The sequence below is a fragment of the Ascidia mentula genome, chromosome 9, assembly GCF_947561715.1.
Source record: "Ascidia mentula chromosome 9, kaAscMent1.1, whole genome shotgun sequence".
Taxonomy (NCBI): Eukaryota; Metazoa; Chordata; class Ascidiacea; order Phlebobranchia; family Ascidiidae; genus Ascidia; species Ascidia mentula.
In genome coordinates, this window is record NC_138574.1 from 8,096,158 (window position 1) to 8,119,304 (window position 23,147).

General features: G+C 39.5%; 4 protein-coding genes across 4 annotated transcripts; 2 read left to right on the forward strand and 2 right to left on the reverse strand.

Moving 5' to 3' along the window:
* Window positions 1-4,851: 4,851 nt before the first annotated feature.
* LOC145913941 (alpha-(1,3)-fucosyltransferase 7-like) lies at window positions 4,852-6,667 on the forward strand. The gene is made up of 2 exons (XM_083001712.1): window positions 4,852-5,489; window positions 5,664-6,667. Exons 1-2 carry the CDS (start codon window positions 4,870-4,872, stop codon window positions 6,505-6,507), a joined length of 1,464 nt encoding a protein of 487 aa, XP_082857838.1. The 5' UTR covers window positions 4,852-4,869; the 3' UTR covers window positions 6,508-6,667.
* Window positions 6,668-6,801: 134 nt separating this feature from the next.
* On the reverse strand, window positions 6,802-12,415 carry LOC145913547 (uncharacterized). Its single transcript, XM_083001258.1, has 5 exons — window positions 11,606-12,415; window positions 10,591-11,308; window positions 8,646-9,088; window positions 8,077-8,265; window positions 6,802-7,858 (listed from the first exon to the last, which is right to left on the reverse strand). Exons 1-5 carry the CDS (start codon window positions 12,151-12,153, stop codon window positions 7,363-7,365), a joined length of 2,394 nt encoding a protein of 797 aa, XP_082857384.1. The 5' UTR covers window positions 12,154-12,415; the 3' UTR covers window positions 6,802-7,362.
* A 4,626-nt stretch (window positions 12,416-17,041) lies between these two features.
* LOC145914375 (uncharacterized) lies at window positions 17,042-19,623 on the forward strand. The gene is made up of 4 exons (XM_083002201.1): window positions 17,042-18,363; window positions 18,507-18,709; window positions 18,909-19,041; window positions 19,120-19,623. The coding sequence occupies exons 1-4, from the start codon at window positions 17,134-17,136 to the stop codon at window positions 19,570-19,572; spliced, it is 2,019 nt and encodes a 672-aa protein (XP_082858327.1). The 5' UTR covers window positions 17,042-17,133; the 3' UTR covers window positions 19,573-19,623.
* A 7-nt stretch (window positions 19,624-19,630) lies between these two features.
* On the reverse strand, window positions 19,631-22,236 carry LOC145914376 (beclin-1-like). Its single transcript, XM_083002202.1, has 9 exons — window positions 22,034-22,236; window positions 21,618-21,842; window positions 21,306-21,442; window positions 21,133-21,237; window positions 20,983-21,075; window positions 20,757-20,903; window positions 20,400-20,610; window positions 20,104-20,243; window positions 19,631-19,941 (listed from the first exon to the last, which is right to left on the reverse strand). Exons 1-9 carry the CDS (start codon window positions 22,205-22,207, stop codon window positions 19,779-19,781), a joined length of 1,395 nt encoding a protein of 464 aa, XP_082858328.1. The 5' UTR covers window positions 22,208-22,236; the 3' UTR covers window positions 19,631-19,778.
* Window positions 22,237-23,147: the final 911 nt, after the last annotated feature.

Sequence of the window (23,147 nt, forward strand, 5' to 3'; positions counted from 1 at the left end):
ATGTATAGTAACACAAGGGGCGACTGGGTGCACAGCACATATTAACCCTGTGACGTAAAAAATACTGCGTTTCCACCCTCAAGCAGTTTACCAACCACGTCTGTCTGAAACGAACACGTTCAGAACGTAATGATTCACTAAACTCTTGCGTCACAAGTTTACGGCAGAGTGAACTCCTGACTTAGGAGAGAGGGCTTGTTCAACAACCCGTCTGGGTTTATGTGTGTCGCATAACATGGTCTGTAAGTATTGTAGGTTCGGGTTTTTGCGTCATTGCGGTGGTAGCCTAACCAGTCACTTGTACAAACAGTTAGGATCGGCATCTTGAAAGGGTAAAAATAAGGAGCAGTAAACAGTTGAGCGACGCTTTGTTTACAATTACCTTCGCATTGATGACTTGACGACCAAATAAAACTGTACACAGAAAACAACAACCTTGTTTATGCCCCATTAACCAATTGAAAACACGAAACTTGTCTCAAATAACTTTGTTGTTCGAAGTTCAAGGTTATTATAGGGATCATTGATCGGATTTGTCTTGCAACCGGAAAGCAATGCAAGGTGAAATGCACACCATCTTTGTGGAGAAATGGAATCCTACGTGCGCTCGGAAGCAAATAGTTTGTGGAGCGACTGGAATCAATCCAAATGCCCTCACTGCGACTGACAGGTTTGCGCTAATTATAGATCGACACAATTTAATCGGGTACGTCAACTCTTTATCGATGGGGCGTGATAGATTATTTGAGCTGGAGCACAATTCAGAATTACGTTTGAGGAGGCACGTCACTCTTCCTTTCAAATACAATGAGTTGCCACGTACTATAGTAAAGCACGTCAGGATCCTATACTTCCGTCAAGTACAGGAACGGACAATGAAAACTTGCCAGATGCAAATTCTGGCGGTGTAATTGTCCTTTGGAAAGCGTTTGGTTAAAGTTGACGCCGGAAATGACCTTATGAACGTATAGTGTACGTCAATGCAATATGTCTCATTTACCCGTCCTCGATGCATAACTTCCCTTGCCTTGCTGAGGATGTTGCGAAATTTCAAGCGAATTTAGACTAAATTAATGACCGCGACGAGACACAGTTTCTGAAAGACAACATTAACATACAGGAATTACAAGAAAATCATCCCAGACATGGTTTCAGCAACGCAGGGAGAAGGAACAAAATCATTTCATAGGCGTACACTTATATTTGCATATGCCCAGACGGTTTTCATTTTTCAATTTTCCGTCTGATACAGTTTCAAGAACTCCATAGCGACACCAAATGTTAGTTCAGTGCATCACAAGCAGTTAAGTGTAAAATAAAAGTCAATCCTTTCGAAAGGTCTCTTTGAACAATTTTGCGTGACTGTCTTTTAGCGGTGCTGGTAAACACAATAGCGAATTCGTGTTGTGAACAAGCGGAAGTTTACAACAGCTAACTTCCGTTCATCAAACAGAATCCCCATCCATCGAAACGTAATAAGACATGATATATACCAGTCCTTTATGTAACGGAAAACGCCCTGCCGACTAAAAATATAGTGTGACCATGTGTAGAACAGACTACAAAATCTTCCATAAATACGTCATTCTACAGAATATAATTGTGCTACAAACCAACTGAATTATACACCCTTGGCCTTTTGAAAATATCTAATTCAATTGTTTTCCAGAAAAATTTAACAGGTGTATAGTTTTTGAGGCAATTTATTTACGGTTAAGTCAACCTGTGTACATTCCAGCTCATAAACACAAACCTTATTAAAACAACTTGGCAATATCTATTTGCTATTCACGGTGACTTTACATCCTAAACTGTTTACCTCAGGGATGTTTCCATTGTCAACGCTGAGAGTCTGGAAAGTCGAATGAAATGATACAGGTTGGGTTCTTTCCTTCAGTTTGGGCTTTTGATTAACCTTATCACAACAAGTTAACGAATTACACACAACTTGGCTGCAACAGAAATGGAACATAATGTCTTCTGGGAATTGGAATGATGTTAAATTGTATGACATTAGCCAACGGATAATAAAGGGTAAAGTATTCATAGTCCGCACATGTACATGTACTGAACAAGCAAAAGCAAAACAGCAGCAAAACAAAGAGTATTGGTTGATTTAGGCTTTACAAGAACTGGCCTTCAAGAGCACAATAATTTCCTAGTATATGAATGAGTTGATTTGCTTTGGTTTAGCAAAAAGACTTTTTAAGAGTACTATGCACTATAACGTTTTTGTTGATATATATTTTTATGCACCGACTTTCATCCCCAATGCCAGCATGTGGTTAATCGAGGCATCAATAAGCTACTTGCAATGCACTAAGTAGCACTTACAGCTCTATGCGTTACACTTCCTAAACGTGACGTCACATGGAAAGGAAGTTGCGCAGTTGTGAACCCAGCTGAGGTAAAAATAACACCCACTAACCACTGCAAACGGTCAATTCGGAAGCTTAATGAGGCTCTTCGTCGGTAATTGATGTTAATTTAACAATATAAGCTGCAAGGCTCGTCAAGTCGATTGAGTGAGTTATGGTGATGACTTTAAATGACTTGCTGCCCTGTCTTTGCTCCTATGCTGGGAAAAGACTTCACACAAAAGTGAAAATATGAAACTGTCTTCGGATGCGTTTGTTATTAAGTAGTACATACTGTCTTGACACATTGTTTCTTCGCTACAACTGTTGTTCGTACCACATGTGCTGCTCTATCTGCCCACTTTATTCTCTTACGTTTGGGCCCTTTAACTTTTCACAGCCGTACAGCGGAAGTTACATCAACGATATTTTCGAAACTTATTTTCTCCAAGGACGTCAAGCCCCGACGCCGAAACCAGGCAACAGCACGCATTCTCTGTAGAACTCTGGAGGAAGTTTTTAAACTGAGCCCTCCGATATACGTGCAACGCATTAGCAACACTATGACACATCGCATACGTTATACCAATAACCTCGAATGCCAACCTGGACAATACAGACTTCTTGCAACCCTACGTAAGAATTGTTAGTCACAACGGAATACTTTCAAACCACGCAACGAATCCGTGTTCACCTTTGCCGGAAGTGCAGGTATAAAGTTCACTGACGGTATTGGCGCATCTACACACCCGTTAATACTGAGAGATGAAAGGTATGTTTATGGCACTTAGGTGCGTTAGGGATCATTCATAACGCATTTATGAAGCACTTGGCGCGGTTACCGAATCGTCATTGATCCCGCACTCGACGACTTTTCCTGAAATAGAATCTCAAGTGACAAATGTTTCCTTCCGTCCCACAATTCAACCCAGCAACCAAGTGAATAGAAAATGTTCAGCTTCTTCACGTGACGAAATGAACGTGTGTGGTCTTATGGACGTGATGTTGTCATTTCACGTCTAACGAAAAACTATTTGTTCTTGTGACGTCTAACGAAAAACTATTTGTTCTTGTGATGACGTCATATTACTGGCCAGATGTCCTAAAAGGACTTTCCACTGAGTAATTCTTATTTACGTGGACCAGAACGATGCTAACTTATGTACAATTAAAAAACAGATCAAAATGTTTATTCATGTCGATCCTCGCCGTATTAGTATTTAACAAAAGATGCCCGATGTAATATTGCGGTATAGGACAGTGTGTAGTTGCTTCGTCTCGTGTTATTTTATCATTCTTTGCTGTTACTGGTCTTTTGCACTGGGTGTGTCGTTATATAGGTTTGAGCGTATCTTTGTAAAGCTTACCACTAAATAAATTTGAGGTATAGGGTTGATCGATCCACGCTGACACAATACCTGCTAAATAAGATGGTCTCCCGCAAAACCACAAAAAAATGATGTGTGACTAGTAATTACTGACGCCACAAGATCCCAGTTCAGAAACCACCAATTAACTCAAATGAACACGTGGTTTCGGCAACTTTCAGGCACTCATTGAATGAAATACCATATATAGTACCGTTACTGCTGTAAGTAATCCGCGTGTATATTCTCAAGATTGTGCAGCGTGTTACTGCAGCGATTTATGGCAGGCGTGATTGAAATACAACGCCGTTACAGCCTGGGGCGCTTATATAAAACAGATTGGCTTCACGACTTAAGTGTAAACCATCATACAATACAAACTAGTAGTGCAAGTGCTAAGTAAGTGCTTAGAAGAAGATTTGCTTTATTTGCTGAATAATTGTATAATAAGTAGGGTGCATGGTTAATAAGAAAATATGTGCTTAGATTTTCCGAGGAATGTATTTCGCAGAGTTGGAATAGCTAAGCTTTACTATTTTTTTTTATTTTTTATTTTATTTGTGGACGTCAAACTCACATTTAACTGAAAGCATTATGATGCTAGGCATGTAAACTAAACCAAACTTACACATGATTGAATAAACATTAAACAGCAAATGGTTATGTTTATGTTGCTGGTTTTTCAATACTTTTCTATCCTGTATCGATTAGAGTGAGTGTATAATAGAATATTATTGTAGTATGGTTGAGATATAAAAAAAATGATTCCATTAACCAATTTACTTTCACCATCTCAAACCAGTTATTCGAACCCAGCAAAGTAATTATAGTTCAAGTGTTTACTTTCAGGTCGCTTCGTAATGAGTTGTCCGCCTATACCTCAGGGAGACTATTACTCCAAACTACGTAATTCAATATGTACCTTCAGCAGTTAAGAACCGGTCGACATGGTTTGTCATTGGTGATACAGAATCAAGTTTTGTGTAACATTTGTGCTTGGTACAGTAGCAAGTAAACTGTTTTGAAATAGTATAAAAAGCGGTTGACTTTGTGTAGACGTGTGCTATTTATGATTTGTTCTATATGTTACAGAGTTTATGCAAGTAGGATCATATAGAAATGTAACTTGTATTATCAAATTCAAGATGACTTTTGAAAACTACCTAAAGCATCAATACACATCCAACTTGATCATACTGAACAAACTAAAGCGAATTACAAAGTTCTTGCTTTGTCTATTCGTACTGGCGTATGTGTGCAAGTCGGCTGTGACATATCATGATAGGTCGGCTAAAACCGTATTGACGTTAGACATGAACGTGTGGCAATTGTTAGAAGAAGGAGGACATTACTCATTGAAACCTAGAGATGACATATCTCCAAAGTTTATTTCTGATAACCGCCCAGGCCGCAAATTTAACTCTGGTGGAAAGGATTACACATTTAAATCAACACCAGCACCAGCTTCCACCACTGGATCGTTATTGGAGGAAGAAATCTTCTTCGTTAAAGACTTATCCCAATCAGCTATAAATAATGATGGGACGATGAAGAAGGCAAAGGACGGTCAGCATGTTTTGCTTGTGTGGTGGCCACCCGCATACCTCGCCAAAGACCGCAACTTCTTGGAGCGGAACTTCCATCGTGCATGTGGAGGTTGCAGATTAACGATGGACAGAACTTATTTAAACAGAAGTGCGGTTGTACTTTTCGACAACGTCCCGACAAATGAAAATCTCGAGGATCTTCCACTTGCAATGTCCAGGTTTGGATACGACATAATGGCTTTCAGGATGTAGTAAAAAAACATCTAATGTAAAAATACATGTTTAAAGCAAACATTGTAAAAACGCAAACCGCTAGTAAATATTATTTACGTAACACCAGTAAACGAATTTCAAATTTTCGAAAAATAAATTTCAAAACCTTTTTATTTTAGACGAGAGAATCAGGTATACGTTTTATGGCATCGTGAAACACCAAGCAAGACATATCACCTTCGTAAAGTGATGGAAGGCGTGTTTGACACCATGTTTAACTACACGATGTCATACAGACGAGATTCCGACATTGTTTGGTATTTGGGAAACACAAAATTTGCCATGAACACAGTACCGTATGCCATGCTTCGTCAACCCGGCAAGTATATCGACCAAGCCATTGCTGCAAAACGCAAGCTAGCGGTTTGGGTCGTCAGCAACTGCAACAACACAAGAGGCGCCATTGTGCGACAAAAGTATGTTCAAAAGCTTTTGGATGCGGGATTGGATATTGACATGTACGGAAAATGCTTCAACCGCGAATTACCTAAAAAAGACTTCAACGCATTTCTGGCTCCCTACAAATTCTACATGGCTTTTGAAAACTCATGGCATTGCAAAGATTACCTAACGGAAAAATTTTGGCGAAATGGTCTCATGGCCAACGTTGTTCCAGTGGTCTGGGGGCCGTCGAAAGAAGACGTTGCAGCTGTGGCTCCCGAACATTCGTACATTCATGCAGAAGACTTTCAATCACCCGAAGGGTTGGTCGAACACTTAAAATCATTGGACAAGAATATGCCTCAGTACCGCAGGTTTTTTGATTGGCGATACCAGCAGAAAATCGACGAATCTGATAATATGGTTAATTTGTGGAGGCCAGGGTACGAACCGGCGATGTGTAAATTATGCATGCAGGTTAAGAAAAATGGCGGAAAAATGCCTCCAAAAACCCTCCAGTCTTCAATATCGTGGGTGTTCGGCAACGATCCGAATTCTCAATGTTTGTTGGACAGAAAATGAAGAGAAATTTAATATGAAAAGTAGGCCAACTATTAAGATTGATGCTAAAGAGGAATTCTTAAAATTTTATAAATTGTTTATGCGTAGTTATTACACGAAATGGAAAAAAGTTAAGGATTCTGATCATTATCTTTTCATAAATTGATTTTGAATTAATATTGCCCTGCTTTTTTATTGTTGCTGACTGTTTTGTTTCATAATAAAACTAATGCCTCTTGGGGCCTGTATTTCAATTATTGATGGCAAACGTAAGCACTGAAATTTATCAAAAATTAATCTTCATTTACATGATTGGTCATACAGGACATAAAAAAACATAAAACAAAATAATTCAACGAAATCGCTGGAAAAAAGTAAGTTTGCTCAAATTAAATCGTAAAGTTTCGACAGATCAAAAAATCGATCGGGGTGGGCCCTTCCTTGCTGCTAACAATCCGCGGAATCGTCACAGTGACCACAAATCGATTTACAAATGACTTAAGAAGAGGTCGTTTCCGTGCTTGCACTTTGAATAGAATTTCTCAGAAACTTTGTTGATATATAACCCAAACATGTAAATGGCACAGGTGGAGTAAACAAGTAAAGTACCAAAATGTAGACAATTTTTTAGCGTATTTAAGCAACATTCGGGTTTGGGGCGTAAAATCACCAACTACAATTTATAATACTTTTTTGAATAAGTTAGGCAATTAAAACAATTCTGAGCAAAACTTTCTGACGGTAGAAAAACTTAGTACACATCAAATAATCGATCAAGAATCGACATGAAGCAATTAAAAGGCGGCGAAGGAAACGATTTAGCACAGAACGAATTACATCGAAGCGAACAAAACGACAATTTAACAAACACATTTTCTACATTGGCAAATTTAAAAGCGAATCTGCTACTCTCTCGTAGTCGTCCAAATCTTCAACCACATTGTAACCCCCTTCTTGAATCGACCTTACATTGGCTCTGCCAACAGACTTTAGCAAATGACGTCTCATGTCTGCGTCATTATTGACATTCACGCTTTTGCTTGGAGTGCCGGTGGCGCTCATGCTTTCAATAACTTTAGGATGTTTCCAGTATTCGACCGGTTGTTTCTCCACGTCGCCGCTGACGTCAGGGCAGCTCCTACTCACCGCATCGACTCTTTCACCCAGACACGTTTCAAGATACCCGGCTTTGAGACCGCTAGAGCTTTGCGAAAACTCGAGCTTCTTCTTGGTTGCTGGAGACGGGGATCTTGATCTCTGTCGCCGCGCTCCAGGTAGGAAGAAAGATGGGATGTGGAATTTGATTGCGGGATCACCGGACACGGGTTGACTCCGCATTCCTCCCATGACGAGGTTGGTTCGATACACGCTTCTGTTAATACAACAGAAATTTGAGCGATAAAATGCAGCTATGAAACTTTCACAGGACTATGACATATTTGAAATTAAACAAACCAGTTTACGACAACCATTAAACGGAATTTGAAACAGAAAGTATTTCATAAAATTGAAATTCCATCTGTAGACAATCCAAGTTTGACACTTTATTGCGTTTTAAAAAAACGATTTTCTTTCAAACAGCCAACCTACCTTTGTGATACAGGTGAATCCTGGTTTTTAAATTGTTGACTGTAATCGTTGTATACTGGACGCTGGTTGTGGGTTTTTCCATTTGACTTTGCAACTCGATCTCTGGCTGTCAGTGCCATCTTCTCGTCCATAAGATGGTACTTTCCCGAGCGATATCGCCTTGCTCTCCGAACAAACACACTACATATCCTTGAAAAAGAAAAAAATCACTTCGATAAAGCAAATAAAGTAGTTTTGTGATAATCTTTACCAAATATACAAAATGTTTGTTGAAAAATCACCCCGAAGTGGGCTGTTCAAAACATTGCTTGGGAGATATTTGTATTTATTAATGCTGTGGATTTGAAAAAGAAATGTTGATCACCTTAAGACACGGTAAATGTTATTACAACGTGGATTACAAAGTAACCACGTGACACTTAAAGCTAGTCTACCTTATAATAAAGTCGAAGCAGAATAGAAGATTTAGCTGTGCTGGGGTTAAGGCTGTCAATAAATAGTGAAAATGAACACGGATGTAGAGGGAAAGGTCAACATTAACTCCTGAGATTCGCCAATACGTCACTTACCCACAGGCCATAACCACAGAAATGGAAACGACAAATATGAGAGGGCCGATCAACATCACGATAAGCAAAGACATCGGCTCGTCGGGACATCTCAAATACGACATGGGAACAGAAGTCAACCAGTGCATTTGAGCGTTTTGTGGCAAGTAGCAGACACTCTCAAGCGGCACCACCACCTGCACGCACTCGTCCCCGAAGAAGTATTCACTCGGGTCGAGCTGCATCACATCCGGGGTCGAGTTGGTCGGGTTCGACTGACACCCAGTGGTTTGGTACTCGCTTGAACTATCGATTTCATATCGGATCTCTCTCACGTAACAGTCGCAAATTACTGGGTTGTTGTAGAGCCACATGGCTCGGATACGGGGTAGGGTTTGTCGAATTGCAGTAGTTTTGAATCGGAATGCCGATGCCGCGAGATTCATTGAGGAAATGTTGCAATTCTGTGGACAAGAAAAGCACATTTGATTTAAACAATACAACATGGTGCCCCTAAAAACTTCCCGACAGATGAGGTGCAAAAAGTTGTAACTGGTGTAATTAAATAATAATAATATCTTGTCATTTTATTGATCATCCGCATGTGCAAAAATATGCTTCTCCCCCCCAAAAAATAGGATACTACTGGGTAAACATGTGACGTCACAACATCTAAAATAAATTATGTCTAATCCACTACGTCATTTCTACTTCATTAATGTTCCGGGTTCATTACAGTTTTCGGCTCTTGATAAGATCATTAAACTGACATGTTCAACACGCTCGGTGAGATGATAACTTCACGCCATGGCAATGCGCAATTCCAGTCAAGTGCATTGAAAATTATTTGACATTAACTTTGGCAGTCTTTAATGTCCTGCCATTCCAAAATGTGTCAGCTGTCTGTCGGACTCTAGAGACGTCTCATTTCAAGAGCGCGTCGATTTTAATTTTCGGATTATTGCAGGGTGTTGGAAGGCGAACCACGCATGGTGACGTAGAGCGTCATGTGCAAACAATGTAATTTGACCCAAATGACTACACAATTATAAACACCAATATTGGCGTTTTGCGTGCAGTCGACAGGGATATCGATCCGGGTCTCGCCGCGATACATCACAACGTTATATCAGAAAGAGCTGCGGATTGGCATGACAATCACATTTGGCTGATATATTAACATTCCCTAGGACTGATGGAAAAACAAACCCCTTTTAAATTTTTAATACGGATCATTTCTGCGCTGTGTGGCCGAAATGGTGTCGGCCACCTGTAGTTTAAATTTAGAAATGCGAATCTGTTTGTAGACAGACGTGCCAGAGAAGCGTAAAGTTAAATGCGTGGGGCTGACCTTGCACGTAATAACACTTCACGCACGCGCAAATGGATCGTGGCGTCCTTTCATCCTCCGCAAAGCACAGTTAAAACAACACACGAAAGTGCTCTCTGTTGACAGCTCATCAAAATAAACGACCTAGTGCAGTGGTTGGCATTTAGTGACCCCTTCCACATTTTAGCAATAATCGTAAGGTGGTTGTTCCTTTTGCATCAGTTTTGATATTTTCTTTCCTTTGTAACAGTTGGGCCCACGTGACAAAATCAACACACAAATTACCGAAATTTTCTCTGACAATAACATCATTTTGAGACCTTACAGGTCGAAACAGTGTGTACACCTGTCTGCAGCTCTCATTGACTATTATGGCTCTTTTGCGCATATAACATCATTTTGATGCTGAAAATTCGCATTGCATCCCACATTTTTGTTGGCAATAAGCACACGTCCATCACGTTGACGACAAGATTGCATTCTTACCACAACAATTTACGTGGCAAGAAAACACAACAAAAGATTCAGCAATAAATACTTTGCAGCCTACAGTTTAACTTATTCTTACATTCTACTTTATACCAACTACATAAAATGCGACTTCCGCAATTGTAATCAACAACGGGGCACACTTACTTGAAGAAACAGGTATTGCAGGTTTGGCATGTACAAAAATGCGTTGTCCGCAAGGGAATGCAGATAGATGTTATTTTTCAATGACAACCATCTGAGAGTTTCCAAAGGAAGATACCACTCCGCACCAAGCGATGCTAAATTAACGGTATGCGGTGTAAAAGGTCGAACTTGTTGGACTGCTTCGCCGATCGAAGGCGACACGATGTACGGCAGTGAGGCTACATCGAGAGGCACATCACTGTACGTATTTGGATCCGTCAACTTCTGATTCGTCGACAGGGCCACGAACGAGCAATCGTCTACGGTTGTTAGTTGGTTGTTTGATAAATCAATCATTTCGATGGAAAGATGTGGTCCCCCGTTCAGCCAGCCTTGTTTCAAATCCCTAATTCCACAGAAGCTTAAATTGAGTATTTGAAGCGAACCTAACTTTTCAAATGCGAATGATTCAATGGTCGTCACATACGGCAGGCCGTGCATATCCAAACTGTTTATGTTGTTTGTGTCCAAGCCGAGTTCGACAAAATTTGGTATTTTTGTCATGGGCCGGTTTTCGGCGACGGATAAATGCGTAAGAGAGTCGAGTCTTGAAAGTGATTCCTTTTGTAAACCACTTGTGCTTATCATATTCGCCGACAGATCAAGACTGTGTAGATTGGCGAAGCCGACAAAAGAAAGTCGTTCGACGAAAGTTATGTAGTTGTGACTGAGATCCAGCCTAAAACAACAAGAACCTTGTTGAAAGATTACTTGTTTTACAACGGAAGGTACAGCAGTAAATTTCTCCCACATACAAACAAATGGGTTCATGAAAACATAATAAAATTTATGTTGTATATTTTGTTGCTAACCATATCAACATATGCTCGCAAAAATGCGCGGACACTTGTCATAAATTAGATTTTGCCTCTACCACTCCTCTACCAGATGCCATCTGTTTACTTTCCTTTACGGTGTAGCTTAAAACATAAATATCTTAAATACGTTCATAAATAAACATTAAGCGTCCACCAACCTTTCCAACATCTTCAAGGGTTCGAGACGGGAAGGCGAAATTCTATCAAGGGAATTGAAAGACAAATCCAATTGCACAAGACGCGAATTCGACAAGCTCGCAGTCCAAGCAAGATCGACCAGTAAGTTGTGTGAAAGATACAACGTTTGTAGAGAATTTAAGGAATCGAAGGCACCGTTGTCAATTTGCGACAGTAGATTGTTCTTGGCACTTAACGTTACAACATGGGTGTAATCTGACGTGTTTGAAAAAGCTGTCAGGTTTTCTAGCTTCTTGATTTTGTTTTCATCCATTAAAATACCAACGACCCGAACTGGTATGGTAATAGGCCATCTTGTCAAGTCGGAATGCGAGCAGTTTACCAAAACTGCCATTGAAGTGTTCCAAACCCCATCTTGAACTATAGTTGGGTAAAAGTTTTTGCTAACCTCCGAGATGCATCGACAGGCAGCTGGACAGTGCATGACATCGGCTTTCAAAGGCGAAACAAGAAGCAAAATAAGGAAAAAAAACATTATAAAATTGCATATTTTATTGTTCGACATCATAGCGAGGCGGATGATGTTGGCAGTTGGCTTCGAAGCGTTTTACTCATTGTTTTGGAGACGATCTTGTAATTGGAACAGATCTTCGAGGCATTAACTCGTTTATCGATTAACTTTGTTTCGATCAACGACAGTAAGTTTCCAATCCAGCTAATTTACTCTTATCCGATTCGCGTCGAAAGACACTTGCTGTTTAAAGGCCAACACTTCTGCACATAAACCGCCTACCATTGTGATCATTTGCAAGTTTAAGCGTTAAACAACGAACATCTGTAAAACATATTGTTAGTTTACTTCTCTTCAAACTACTTTGCAGCTCAATGAACCGCGAATGACGGTCACTTCCTTGTACTGCTTGAAAATTGAAAACAGGTCCCAAATATTCGCACGCGCACCAAATCAGCGAGTGGAATCAGGCTTCGTACAAAAATGTTTTTGGTGTTGCCCGCGACGCAACGACGCCGAATTAATTATTCATTGTACCTGCATATAGGCTTAGCTAAACGACACGATTATCAGTATGCGTTGACGTCGCCGTGTTAGCGAAACGTCTTCGGTCACTCAGGTCGAAGCGCGTACATTGGCGACGCAGTATCTGCTCCTATGGAAGTACCCAGAATGGGGGAAAGGGTATACTACGACTGCAATGCTGCATATAGTGCTTTACAACCTTCCACGTATTCTTTTGCAGTCAGAACTTAATTACCCTTATCTGACAATCTATCAGTAACATAAAAACCAAACCAGTGGTTACATGTACAACTCATAATTTCACGAACAAGCAACAAAAATAAATATATTGTCACTTTCCGTGGACCGACCTTCATTTAATCGTAAACAACATGTTGGACGCTACACAATGTAAAGGGTAGCGAATTATATGATTGACACAGCTAAACTGCCGTTTGTCAAAAGCTTAGCGAAACTTAAACTCACGTTTATACAAAGCCGAGGGCATAACATAAACTAAAACCCTACCATGGGTGATGGTATTACCCACATGACGTTAATGTACACAACGGAGGCGCCTGTGAGTTGTTTCGCGGAAGATGTGCGAGAGGCTTTATACAGCTCACGGTTGCGGATACAAGAGATGCGTATGCGTGGAACGTTTACTTTTCTTGTCTCTCCCGCATTCATTGACGTCAGGGAGCGTCGAGCGTAACAAAGCAACGCGATTTTGACCTCGCTGGGCGAGACCACACATATTGTGGAGTACAAAGTGTTTCCTAAAACCGTTTCCATTGGCGACTAAACCAACAAGGTTCCCGCGAAATGATGGATTCGAAGCAGTTTTCGAAATAATTCGGAGACAATGTATGCATTATTTATGTAGCGAGTAGACAGCAGCTATGCTAATTGTGACTGCAACGCGACCTGCGTGATGCAGCACGTCATCTTGCAGCGAAAAATTAATTACTCACGCGCTGCGCTAAGTTTTTTTCTGTTGCAACAGATGGTTCGGGTTCAAATTTAGGCCCCGGAAGTTTCGACTAAAGCTCACGTTACGGTAAGTAACGAAGGGTTTCCTAATGAAAAGTTCCCCGACACCTTTCTTCTGTGTGTTATTTTAGGGTTCACCACATAAACGCGTTGGGGCAAAACAAGCACTCACTGATCCAGAAACACATAAACATAGAACACTTACACCAATTTATCCAAAATGTGACTGACGATTTCGAAATACAAATTTTCCTCACACATTTTGTTGTCTGGTAAATAGTTGAACCCCGGTACAACAACTGCAACTCAAGTTTTGCATAGGAATCTATACATTTTTTAAGCCCAAACGCATATGCTATTACAGCGGGTACAAGACCCGAAACTCTCCGCCTTTCGCTGAACGAGACTGATACTTCCCAATACAAATAACTTGTTGTCGACATCGGGTGATCAATGATTAACTAACTTGTATCGTTTGCTTGTTTCACTAACAAACCAGGACACACATTTTAAGACGCCGAGCAGCGCAAGTGTTTTTAGCTCGTACATACTTTCATTTCTCCTAATACCTCAACAAATTCCACGATTTAGCAAGTTTGAGTAGGCAATGTGTACAGTCCGGCAAATGCTCCCATTGAAAGGTGATAAAAAAATCATTCTTATTCAAGAACCGATAACAAAGTGACAAAGGGCGTTAGGTATAGTCGCACGAGTTTTGCTCCTTTGAAAGGTTTCGGACAATGCATGGGGACCAAAATACCAACTTTCTCCCCGGCCTATCATCCACATGCGGAACCGACACCGGCCGCCTGACAAAGTTTACAAAACAGTTTGAAAGAAACGATCATGAAACTGGAACCGCGCTGGTAGCAACATAGGAAACAAAATGACGTAAATAGGATGTGATGTAAAAGTTCCTGTGAATAATTTAAATTTTTCTGCGACAAATCTCTGCAACTGATATGAAGCGTGGGCAAACAACGCACGTTTTAGTAAATAATTACTGAACCAACACATTTTTGGGCGTAAAAGTAGACAACAAGCACGTTGTCGCAGACAATTGGTTGTCACCATGTATAGAATCTGATTCAGCCACGAATTTACACTTTAATAAATGACAGCCCCGGGCATACTAGATGATCTGTCACTCCTTATAACACCTAATATTTGCTTGCTTCCATTCAATAGTCTTTCTTGTTCTTCGGATTGCACACACATTCCGCATACATCAACCAACCTGTCGGCGTACAGCAGTATCCTTTCACCGTAATTAACCCCGAAAGCTCATGAAACCCCTTTCCCTTCTGTCGGCACCAGGGTTTTAGTACAATCACAGTCAAGTAGCACAGGCCTTCATGGTACCGCTATAGAGTTACAAAACCTTAAAAACTTTGAAGAACTTGCATGTCTGTGCGACATGTTCACTTCCCACGAAACTTCTATGATGCCTCAGTGATTTATATGCGCTTTATTGCTTACTTCTGGCAAACAGTTCTGCTCTAATAGATGTTTGGCCTTAAATATGAAGCAACAACATATCTGTATATATATAGCCCGCTGGAATTTATGAAGCGAAACCACTGAACACAAACTGATTTAAATGCGTGAAAACCTCACATGATTAAGTTACATCCGTCACAGTATTCTAAACTTCCTGATCACACAATGACATGTGATAGATATTGTGAATCGTGACATCTTGGTCGGTTCATGCATCTATCACAACTGACAACACAGAGGTTTCATTGGAGATTAGTTACAAAACAAAAGATGTGTTCGCAATCGAAGCTAGGCACTTAACAACAAGCGACAGGAGAGCCACTGATCTTGATGTTAAACAAGGTTCGTAACGTCCGTGCGTCGTTTAATTATTAAACGACTTCGCCGAAACGCAATATCGGGATTAATCTATACACGAAACTATTTTCACTTTTCATGGTGGCTGAAAATCGATTCAACAGTATTCTGTTCAAAAAATAACCCAACTATTCTAACTATAGCATTTCACTACGGTCGTTTCTACTGCCACTGGCGTCAATTTTTCTGACTCGCACAAGTCTGCGTAGAGCCGTAATTATCACATTTCAAAGGGATTATTTGAGCATTGCGTTACGGTGAAACGTCCCAAATGAGCGTGTGCAAAAACTCGACGCTCAAAAGCAATTGGCCCACGTCGTCGGGTTGGTGTGCTGTTACAAATCGGACGCCAGACTATTTAACTTTTCTATTTGCGAAAGGCGGTGAACTTGAATATCGGAAAAATTTCACTGTGATGTCACTTGCAATGGCGATGTCTATTTTACATTTCGAGATATCATACTTGGGTTACAGGTGCTAGATACGCAAACGTAGCAAAATTGAAATAAAATTTATGCATGGCAAAATTTTATGAACAGGAAGTTATTCCTGCGGTTTTTGAAAGTTCTTACCAACACAAATATCAATTACGCGGACAAAAATGGCAGCGTTGATGCAGTAAGTGGTAAGTTATGTTTCCAAAATACAGCAAAGCATCTTCACTGTAAAGTACGCGAAGGCCACCCGTTGAGATGAAAAATCACTGACAACCAACCCATAAAGTAGAAGACTCAACAAGCTTTGTTTATGCGATTCCTTGTGGTATCCACATATGTACCTGCATTACAACGAACCCACAGTGCTCCATTGTTCTGCTAATAATGATAAAACGTTTTTTTTTACCGAACAAACCATAAAAATTGGGATAAACTTCTTTCCATAGCACGTACTTAGTCGTACACTTTATCTTCAGTGTGATGTAACAATGAGTAACAGTATAAGGAATCTTATTGTCCGCATTAAAGAAATGATTTTTAACAAGTATAGAAAAAGTTGAGTGTGGAGCGATAAGCAAAATCACGACTCTGTTGCTAAATAAACTAGCTTACAGATTTTGATGTTATTGCTAAAACTATTGCATTAGTCAATGATGAGGTTTTATTGAAGTTTTAAAATCTTCGCAAATATATGACGGTAATTATTTTAAAGCATCGGCGTTTCGAATTAAGCATGCGGAAAAAACGATTTCAGCCGTCATAATTCCTGCAACTGATAAATAAATATAAATAAAATATAGTTGTACAATGTAAGTAGGGTGACAGGATTTGGTTGTCTCACCATGTTGCTTTTTGTTATGGCCACCAGTCCTGCACCTGCTCCCTAATTTTCAACGCGTGAAAAATGTGATTAGGCGTCAGAAAACCGCTCATAGGACTGCTTACGTCACAAACGAAGGTCGTGCTTCCATTGATGAAATCAATATGGATGTGGAGGCGACGTTTTCTTATTGTCGATCATTTTTAATTACGGAAACAATCGTGATTGCGCGTTACTTGCAATGACGTATACCCGCCTGATGCAAAAATACCTCCAGCACTGCCAAACTTTTTTTACACTTTTCAGTATGTTTTGACAGGTCAATTGTGACAACAGGTTTGCAATATTTACAGACCAAAGCGCTGTCACGTTGAAAAGCAGTTTGAAGTGAAAGTGTGCTAAAAGTCGACATTAAAAAGTTCAAACATGCTGCTTATCATTTTACTGCACCTTATTTCGTGTTCATCGGCAATGCCAGTAACGATTTTTCCGCCACTTGGCGGACAAGCAGAACGGAATTCGCAGCTTATAAACACCACGCCTACGATTAACCAGTCGGTCATTGCTGAATCCAAACTGCCTTCAAAAGCAATGAAAACTGCTCACATATGTCCGCGTGAGTGTAATTGTTTCGCCAGAGCAGTGGTAGATTGCAGTCACTCTGGCCTTGTTTTATTTCCGAAAGATAACACAAGCAGCAGAGAAACAAATTCTACGGAGCAAAGAGGAAACGTAATTTCGGCGTCGACACAGCAACTGTATTTGGGTTTTAACAACATCACAACACTGCAAAATGACTGGCTGACTGGCGGACACAACTTGCAAAATCTCTACCTGCAGAATAACTCAATTAGCAATATTCAACGCTACGCATTGCGTGGAGTGGCGAATCTGAAATATCTTGATCTCAGCCACAATCTCGTTAGTACGCTGGTCAACGTTGTCACCTCATTAACGAGACACAACATTTCCTCTCGCTGCGTGTCCGTCTTTTCACCTCTCCGTGATAGTCTATTGTCTCTACAGTTATCTCATAACCAGATCGGAGAGGTACCTGATGAGTCGTTCACAGGATTTCGTCGCCTTCAGTTTCTTTCTCTCATGAATAACCGCATATCCTGGATAGGTGAACGCGCGTTTGCCGATCTCAGCCAGTTAAATGTGCTTATCTTAAGGTCAAACCCATTGGGTCTGGTAACCATTTCCAGGTTAGAAAGGATTTTAGCCTGGTTTTCGACGGAACTAGTAGTACCTACAAGCGAAACCAACAGCGAAAAATGCTCTGTGATCCATTTAAATAATTCCCAAACCGCCAAAGACAGTTTGCATGTGCTGGATTTGGGTGAAACAAAATTAACTTCAGTTCCCAACACATTACCAGTGTCGGTTCAAATACTGATGCTGGACGGAAACAACATTTCCGAAATAACTCAATCAAAATTTGCAAAGAACCCCTTTTTACAAGTATTATTTTTGGCAAACAACAACATCAGCAGCATTCCAGGTGGAACCTTTCAATACAATCATCAACTTTATCTTTTGGACATTTCTCGAAACAAACTTCGTCGTGTTTCCGAGAAGGCCTTCTGTGGATTGGTGAACCTTCAAATTCTTCGCATGTACAAAAACCCAACGTTACGTCACATTCCCTCAAAGGTAACAAACGCACCGTTGTCATAAACCAGTAATCACGCATTTGGATAACTTTGAAAATGTGGTTACAATACACCTGCAAGTCAAACAAAAACCTTAGCTTACAAAAGTATCGATGCAATTATCTTGAAAACAATACTGTTCAGGTATTCGCAACCTTGTCCCAGTTATCGGCCCTTTATCTGCACGACTGCGGATTGCGGGAACTGCCAATGGGTCCATGGATTCACCGTATATCTGGTCTGTGGCTTTATGGAAATCCGTTGAACTGCAGTTGTTCAACTTTACTTCCAATTTTAAGCGAGCTTCATTACCCTGGCAACAAGATGCTTGCTCTCGACCCATACAGGTTTGAACAAATGATTAATTGCATTTAATCTGAGAGTAACACTTTGTGTTACACTTCTAAACACGTTCGAAACTTTGAATAAGTCGTGCAGCAGCGACAGGGAATCCTATGTGTACGCTGCAGTCGCCTGTATGTTTAACTATCAAAAAGATTATGTAAACAGTCATTCCAGGCATCCCTTTAAAGGTTTGTATAACAGAAATTTCATCTGGGATGATGAAAACACATGGCCGTACCAAAGACCTGCTCAAAGTCGATGTTTATCACCACCTAACTTAAGGGGGCGATCGATAAAAGATATTTACCTTCATGAAGTGTCCTGTCCGGTTCAGGTTCGTAAATTGGGAAAGACAATTTTGTGGGTTTTGCTTGATTGTTGTGACTGTCTTATTAGTAATTTTATATTTTAGGATTGGAACTTAGCCACGAGAAACAAAAGATTGGCTTCATACAAACATGTACCCTTCGATGTTGACCCAAGCCAAGCTACAACGCCCACAAATGAAATATCTTTGCTCCAGGATGTCAGTCCCGGCATCACGGATCGAAACATATCTGACAATACCATGTGGATTTTTAAGATACCAGAAAACATTGAAGAATTTGGCAACGAACACGACTATGAAGGTTATTATCATTCGCAAGATAATGCGGATATGTTTTCGGGGGACATTCCAGCTGCTGTAGAGTTTGAAAATGATGTGGAATACTTGTTGGAGGAAGAACAAGCAAACCAATATCGAGCAAAAACACAAGAAACCGACTTGTTTGAAGAATGGGATTCCTATTACGGACATTTGATCCGCGATGACGTCCTCGCAGGCTTGTTTAAGCTTAAAAATGGCGACTACGATTTCGTGTAAACCGAATATGCGAATTTGTTCGTTACCTTTCATTTGACTGTACGTTAAATTTTCGCAAGACGTTTATTGCACATTTAACAAAATACAGCGTAAAAGTTTAACAAACAAATAAACAAACACACCCCTTGACAAATGCATCAGCCAAACTATGCATGGAAGCCTAAACTGTGCAAAAAAATCGGGGGAAGTAAGATTTTATGTAAACATCATGCTGGGGCAAATTGTGTTGAAACCCAAGCGAGACCCCACTTAAGATTGGTTAGCATAAATTTCAAGGCTTTGGTCCATTGCTCCTCGGAGTTGAATTGCATTTTAACAGAATAAGATACACCAGATCCACCTGTATCTTCTATCTTTCCTTTGTCCATTCTTAAAAAAGTTTAGGAATTTACAATGTAAAGATTTAAAACCTAAAAAAAACTTTGATTTGAACTATACTATGATCTAATTTGGTTTGGGCAACATTTATATTTGTTCAAATTTTGTCATATTTGGTATCAATATGCTGTCATCTAACATCATGCAATCAACCTGTACGGAAGAGAAAAACCACTGTTTCCTTCCACTTCCTCTTTAAATTGTTGAAGACAATCCAAAAAAGCCGCCATGGCTTGGTCAAATTTGGTGTCCCACAAAAATCGTAAGCCTCCTGAACCATATAGGGGAAGATCCTGCAGGAAAAAAAAACATGTAGGAAATTTCAATTGGTGATTAAACCCCGTGCAACCCACAGACACAAAAAAACATGTTTCATATTTATAAATATAATAGAGATTTGCATAACTTTGTGTACCTTTAGAGCAGCACAGGAAAAATACTTCGCATACCTTTGACTTATCACCTAATGATTCCAAGTATGAGTGGTTGCCAAATGGTACAAGCTTATAACGCTTAAACCGCAATCCCATTTTCTTCCCAAGCGATGACAACAAGAGAACAACTTGACCCCAAGCGGCATTAATTTCTGTCCATTCAACATGGGTTCCAGGCAGGCGGCCCAATCGAAAACCATTGATTGTTCCAAAATGTCCTTGATGCCTTGGATAAGTTAAGGGAAATAACTGGTGAATATACCTTATCTGCCTAATTGCAAAAGGTAGCAAAATGCAAACTTTGTTACCCACATAGTTGCTATAAAATACATAATTTAGAAACCATAGGTTGCTATCCAAACTACTACTGACCAGATATGAAAAGTTGCATTAAAAACATTTGTTTTGCTTAGTTTTTTAAGCAATGTTTCAATGTGAGCGAGTTGTTTGTCAGCACTGCATTGTTCTTCCTCAAGTTCAAGTTGTTGGGCTCTTAATTCTGCATATTCCTGCATGTGTCTATAGAATGTAAAAAGCTTTAGTTTAATAAAGTATACATTTCGTTTTACATTGAAAGGTCACAAAGTCAAGCAATTACCTCTTTTCCTCTTTAGAAATTTGCTGCTTTTGTTTCTCAATATCACTAATTTCTTTTTCAACTGATTTTCGTTCTTTTTCGGTCCCTTCCAATCTAAACATAAACAACAATTTTTTTACATGTTTAGAAGAAAAAACAAAACGTTTGTACTGGCTGAGGAGAAGCTTTTCCTCCAATTTTAACTTTTCAAGTTCTTCGGAAAGTTCTTCAACTGTCTGCCCTTCGTCAGCAGTATCAAGCGACTGCAAGAATTTGCTGAAAATCACACCATAGTTAAAATGGTTGACTGAATTATTTATAATTGTTCTTAAGTGGCATTCCACCTGTATTGTTCACATTCTTCAGTGCATCTATCAGATTCTTTTTTTAGTTGTTCAACAAGAGCTTCGGTACATTCTTCGCAGAGGGGGTGATCCATTGTAGAATTCCCAGAAACAATATCAAATAAACGCACCATGGTCTATAAAACATACATATATTTTGCACAACATAGCAGTTTGGATATATATTTGCACTACATAGCAAATTACCTATTTAAAATATTTATGATGGTAAACTTTTGCAACAAAGCATGACCATTTATCAACACAAAAACTTTTAAAATACTAGTTGTTCATAATAATATCAGCGCATACTTTCATTCCATGACTGAGTGTTTCCATTGAGGCTCCGTTAGTATCACCAATGAAGGTAAAACTGTTTGTACTTTCTTGACAAGTCATAGTATTTTCCGTGTTTGTGGAAACAATGTTTTGATCATATATCGAGTGTTCAGATTCTGTTGCTGCATTAGTTTTATCACTACCAGAAGAAATCACATCATGTTCTTGTGGTGGTTTGTCATCAGAAGAACTTGACTCCTGATTGATAACATACAATTATTGCAAAGTGTTAGGTACAAAATTATGCATGAAAAAGGGATTTTAACATTATTTTGCGCATTTTGGTAAAACTTTATCAATAATCTCTGCAAACGTAATTGACCAGGATACATAAATATGCAAAAAACATTGTATCTTATTACAATCTTTTATATATTTAAGTTACATACAGATTCCTCAGAGACATTTCCAGGTGGGTTACTTTGCTGAGTTGTTGTCGCAAGATTCTGCGACATTCCCACTAAATCTTGCAATGTATTAGATTCAATTGTATCAAAGGAAGGATCAAGCCTGATAAGTTGGTTGCATTTGGTGCACATAAAACAGACAGCTTCGTCGCCCATGATGCCAACAAACACGTAGAACTACTTACTTGCGAAGTTGAACGTTTGTGTTTATTTTTTTGCAAAAAAAATAAACGACCACAACTTTGACGTTTTACAAGGTACTTACATTATAATTTTTCTACACGCTTCGTTGTTCAAAGCAGGGAGGAAAAAGTTACATGCTTGTAATATCATATTTAAAATATGGAAAATTATCATCATACCCCGATAATCGCACGCAACTTTTTAATGATTTTGATGTAGGTTTCGACACAGTTATCCACGTTTAAAAATTTTTGAATCCCCATCACTCATCGTGTGACATTCAAGAGCGGCCCATGACCTTAGTGCTGATTTTATTCGTGTCCAAGTCTTTCTTAAAACAGTCGTTCATGTACGCAATTGATTTTAAACAAAGCACAATGATTGTGTTTAAACATCCATACTAGTTTTGTTTTGGGTAAAACAACTTTCCTACAGCATGTTCTAACTAAAGTAGATGATTTTGCAAACAGTGAGATCGTAGCAAATCGGTGAGGGTAATGGCCTATATTTGCGATTTTGGCAGGGTTGAAAGTAAAAAAAGTTCTTTACGAAACGATTGAATCTACAGATAAAAATAAACCATTGTTTTAGTATAGAAGGTAAGATTTCTTAAATTAATGAATAAATTTAAGTTTCCTACGACTATTTTGAATAGTAATATTTCTCTATGAAAGCCACGGCAAAATATGTTTATCCCATCTGAAGACAAATGTTTACTGACGAAGTTGGTCTTCTCGTACCCGGCATGATTCTACACATACGGTCCCATCATTTCATTACTTACAACCAGATATGGTCACAATGACTTGTCAAACGAAGTGCAGGTCGCTCTGTTGCGTTTGGCAAGACAAAGTAACGGAACTGAACTTCATTTTCAGATGGATAATCCATAAACGAAAAAAAGAACTGAAGT

What these genes read in the sequence shown, in the direction of transcription:
- LOC145913941 (XM_083001712.1), top strand. Translation starts at nt 4,870, where the DNA reads ATGACTTTTGAAAACTACCTAAAGCATCAATACACATCCAACTTGATC. An exon ending in CTTCCACTTGCAATGTCCAG is followed by an intron (nt 5,490 to 5,663) that starts GTTTGGATACGA and finishes TTTTTATTTTAG; the next exon opens with ACGAGAGAATCAGGTATACG.
- LOC145913547 (XM_083001258.1), bottom strand. Translation starts at nt 12,153, where the DNA reads ATGATGTCGAACAATAAAATATGCAATTTTATAATGTTTTTTTTCCTT. An exon ending in TGCAATACCTGTTTCTTCAA is followed by an intron (nt 9,089 to 10,590) that starts GTAAGTGTGCCC and finishes TCTTGTCCACAG; the next exon opens with AATTGCAACATTTCCTCAAT. An exon ending in TCTGTGGTTATGGCCTGTGG is followed by an intron (nt 8,266 to 8,645) that starts GTAAGTGACGTA and finishes TTCTTTTTCAAG; the next exon opens with GATATGTAGTGTGTTTGTTC.
- LOC145914375 (XM_083002201.1), top strand. Translation starts at nt 17,134, where the DNA reads ATGCTGCTTATCATTTTACTGCACCTTATTTCGTGTTCATCGGCAATG. An exon ending in TACGTCACATTCCCTCAAAG is followed by an intron (nt 18,364 to 18,506) that starts GTAACAAACGCA and finishes AATACTGTTCAG; the next exon opens with GTATTCGCAACCTTGTCCCA. An exon ending in AAGTGTCCTGTCCGGTTCAG is followed by an intron (nt 19,042 to 19,119) that starts GTTCGTAAATTG and finishes TTTATATTTTAG; the next exon opens with GATTGGAACTTAGCCACGAG.
- LOC145914376 (XM_083002202.1), bottom strand. Translation starts at nt 22,207, where the DNA reads ATGGGCGACGAAGCTGTCTGTTTTATGTGCACCAAATGCAACCAACTT. An exon ending in CACTCAGTCATGGAATGAAA is followed by an intron (nt 21,443 to 21,617) that starts GTATGCGCTGAT and finishes TATGTTTTATAG; the next exon opens with ACCATGGTGCGTTTATTTGA. An exon ending in CATTAGGTGATAAGTCAAAG is followed by an intron (nt 20,244 to 20,399) that starts GTATGCGAAGTA and finishes TTTTTCCTGCAG; the next exon opens with GATCTTCCCCTATATGGTTC.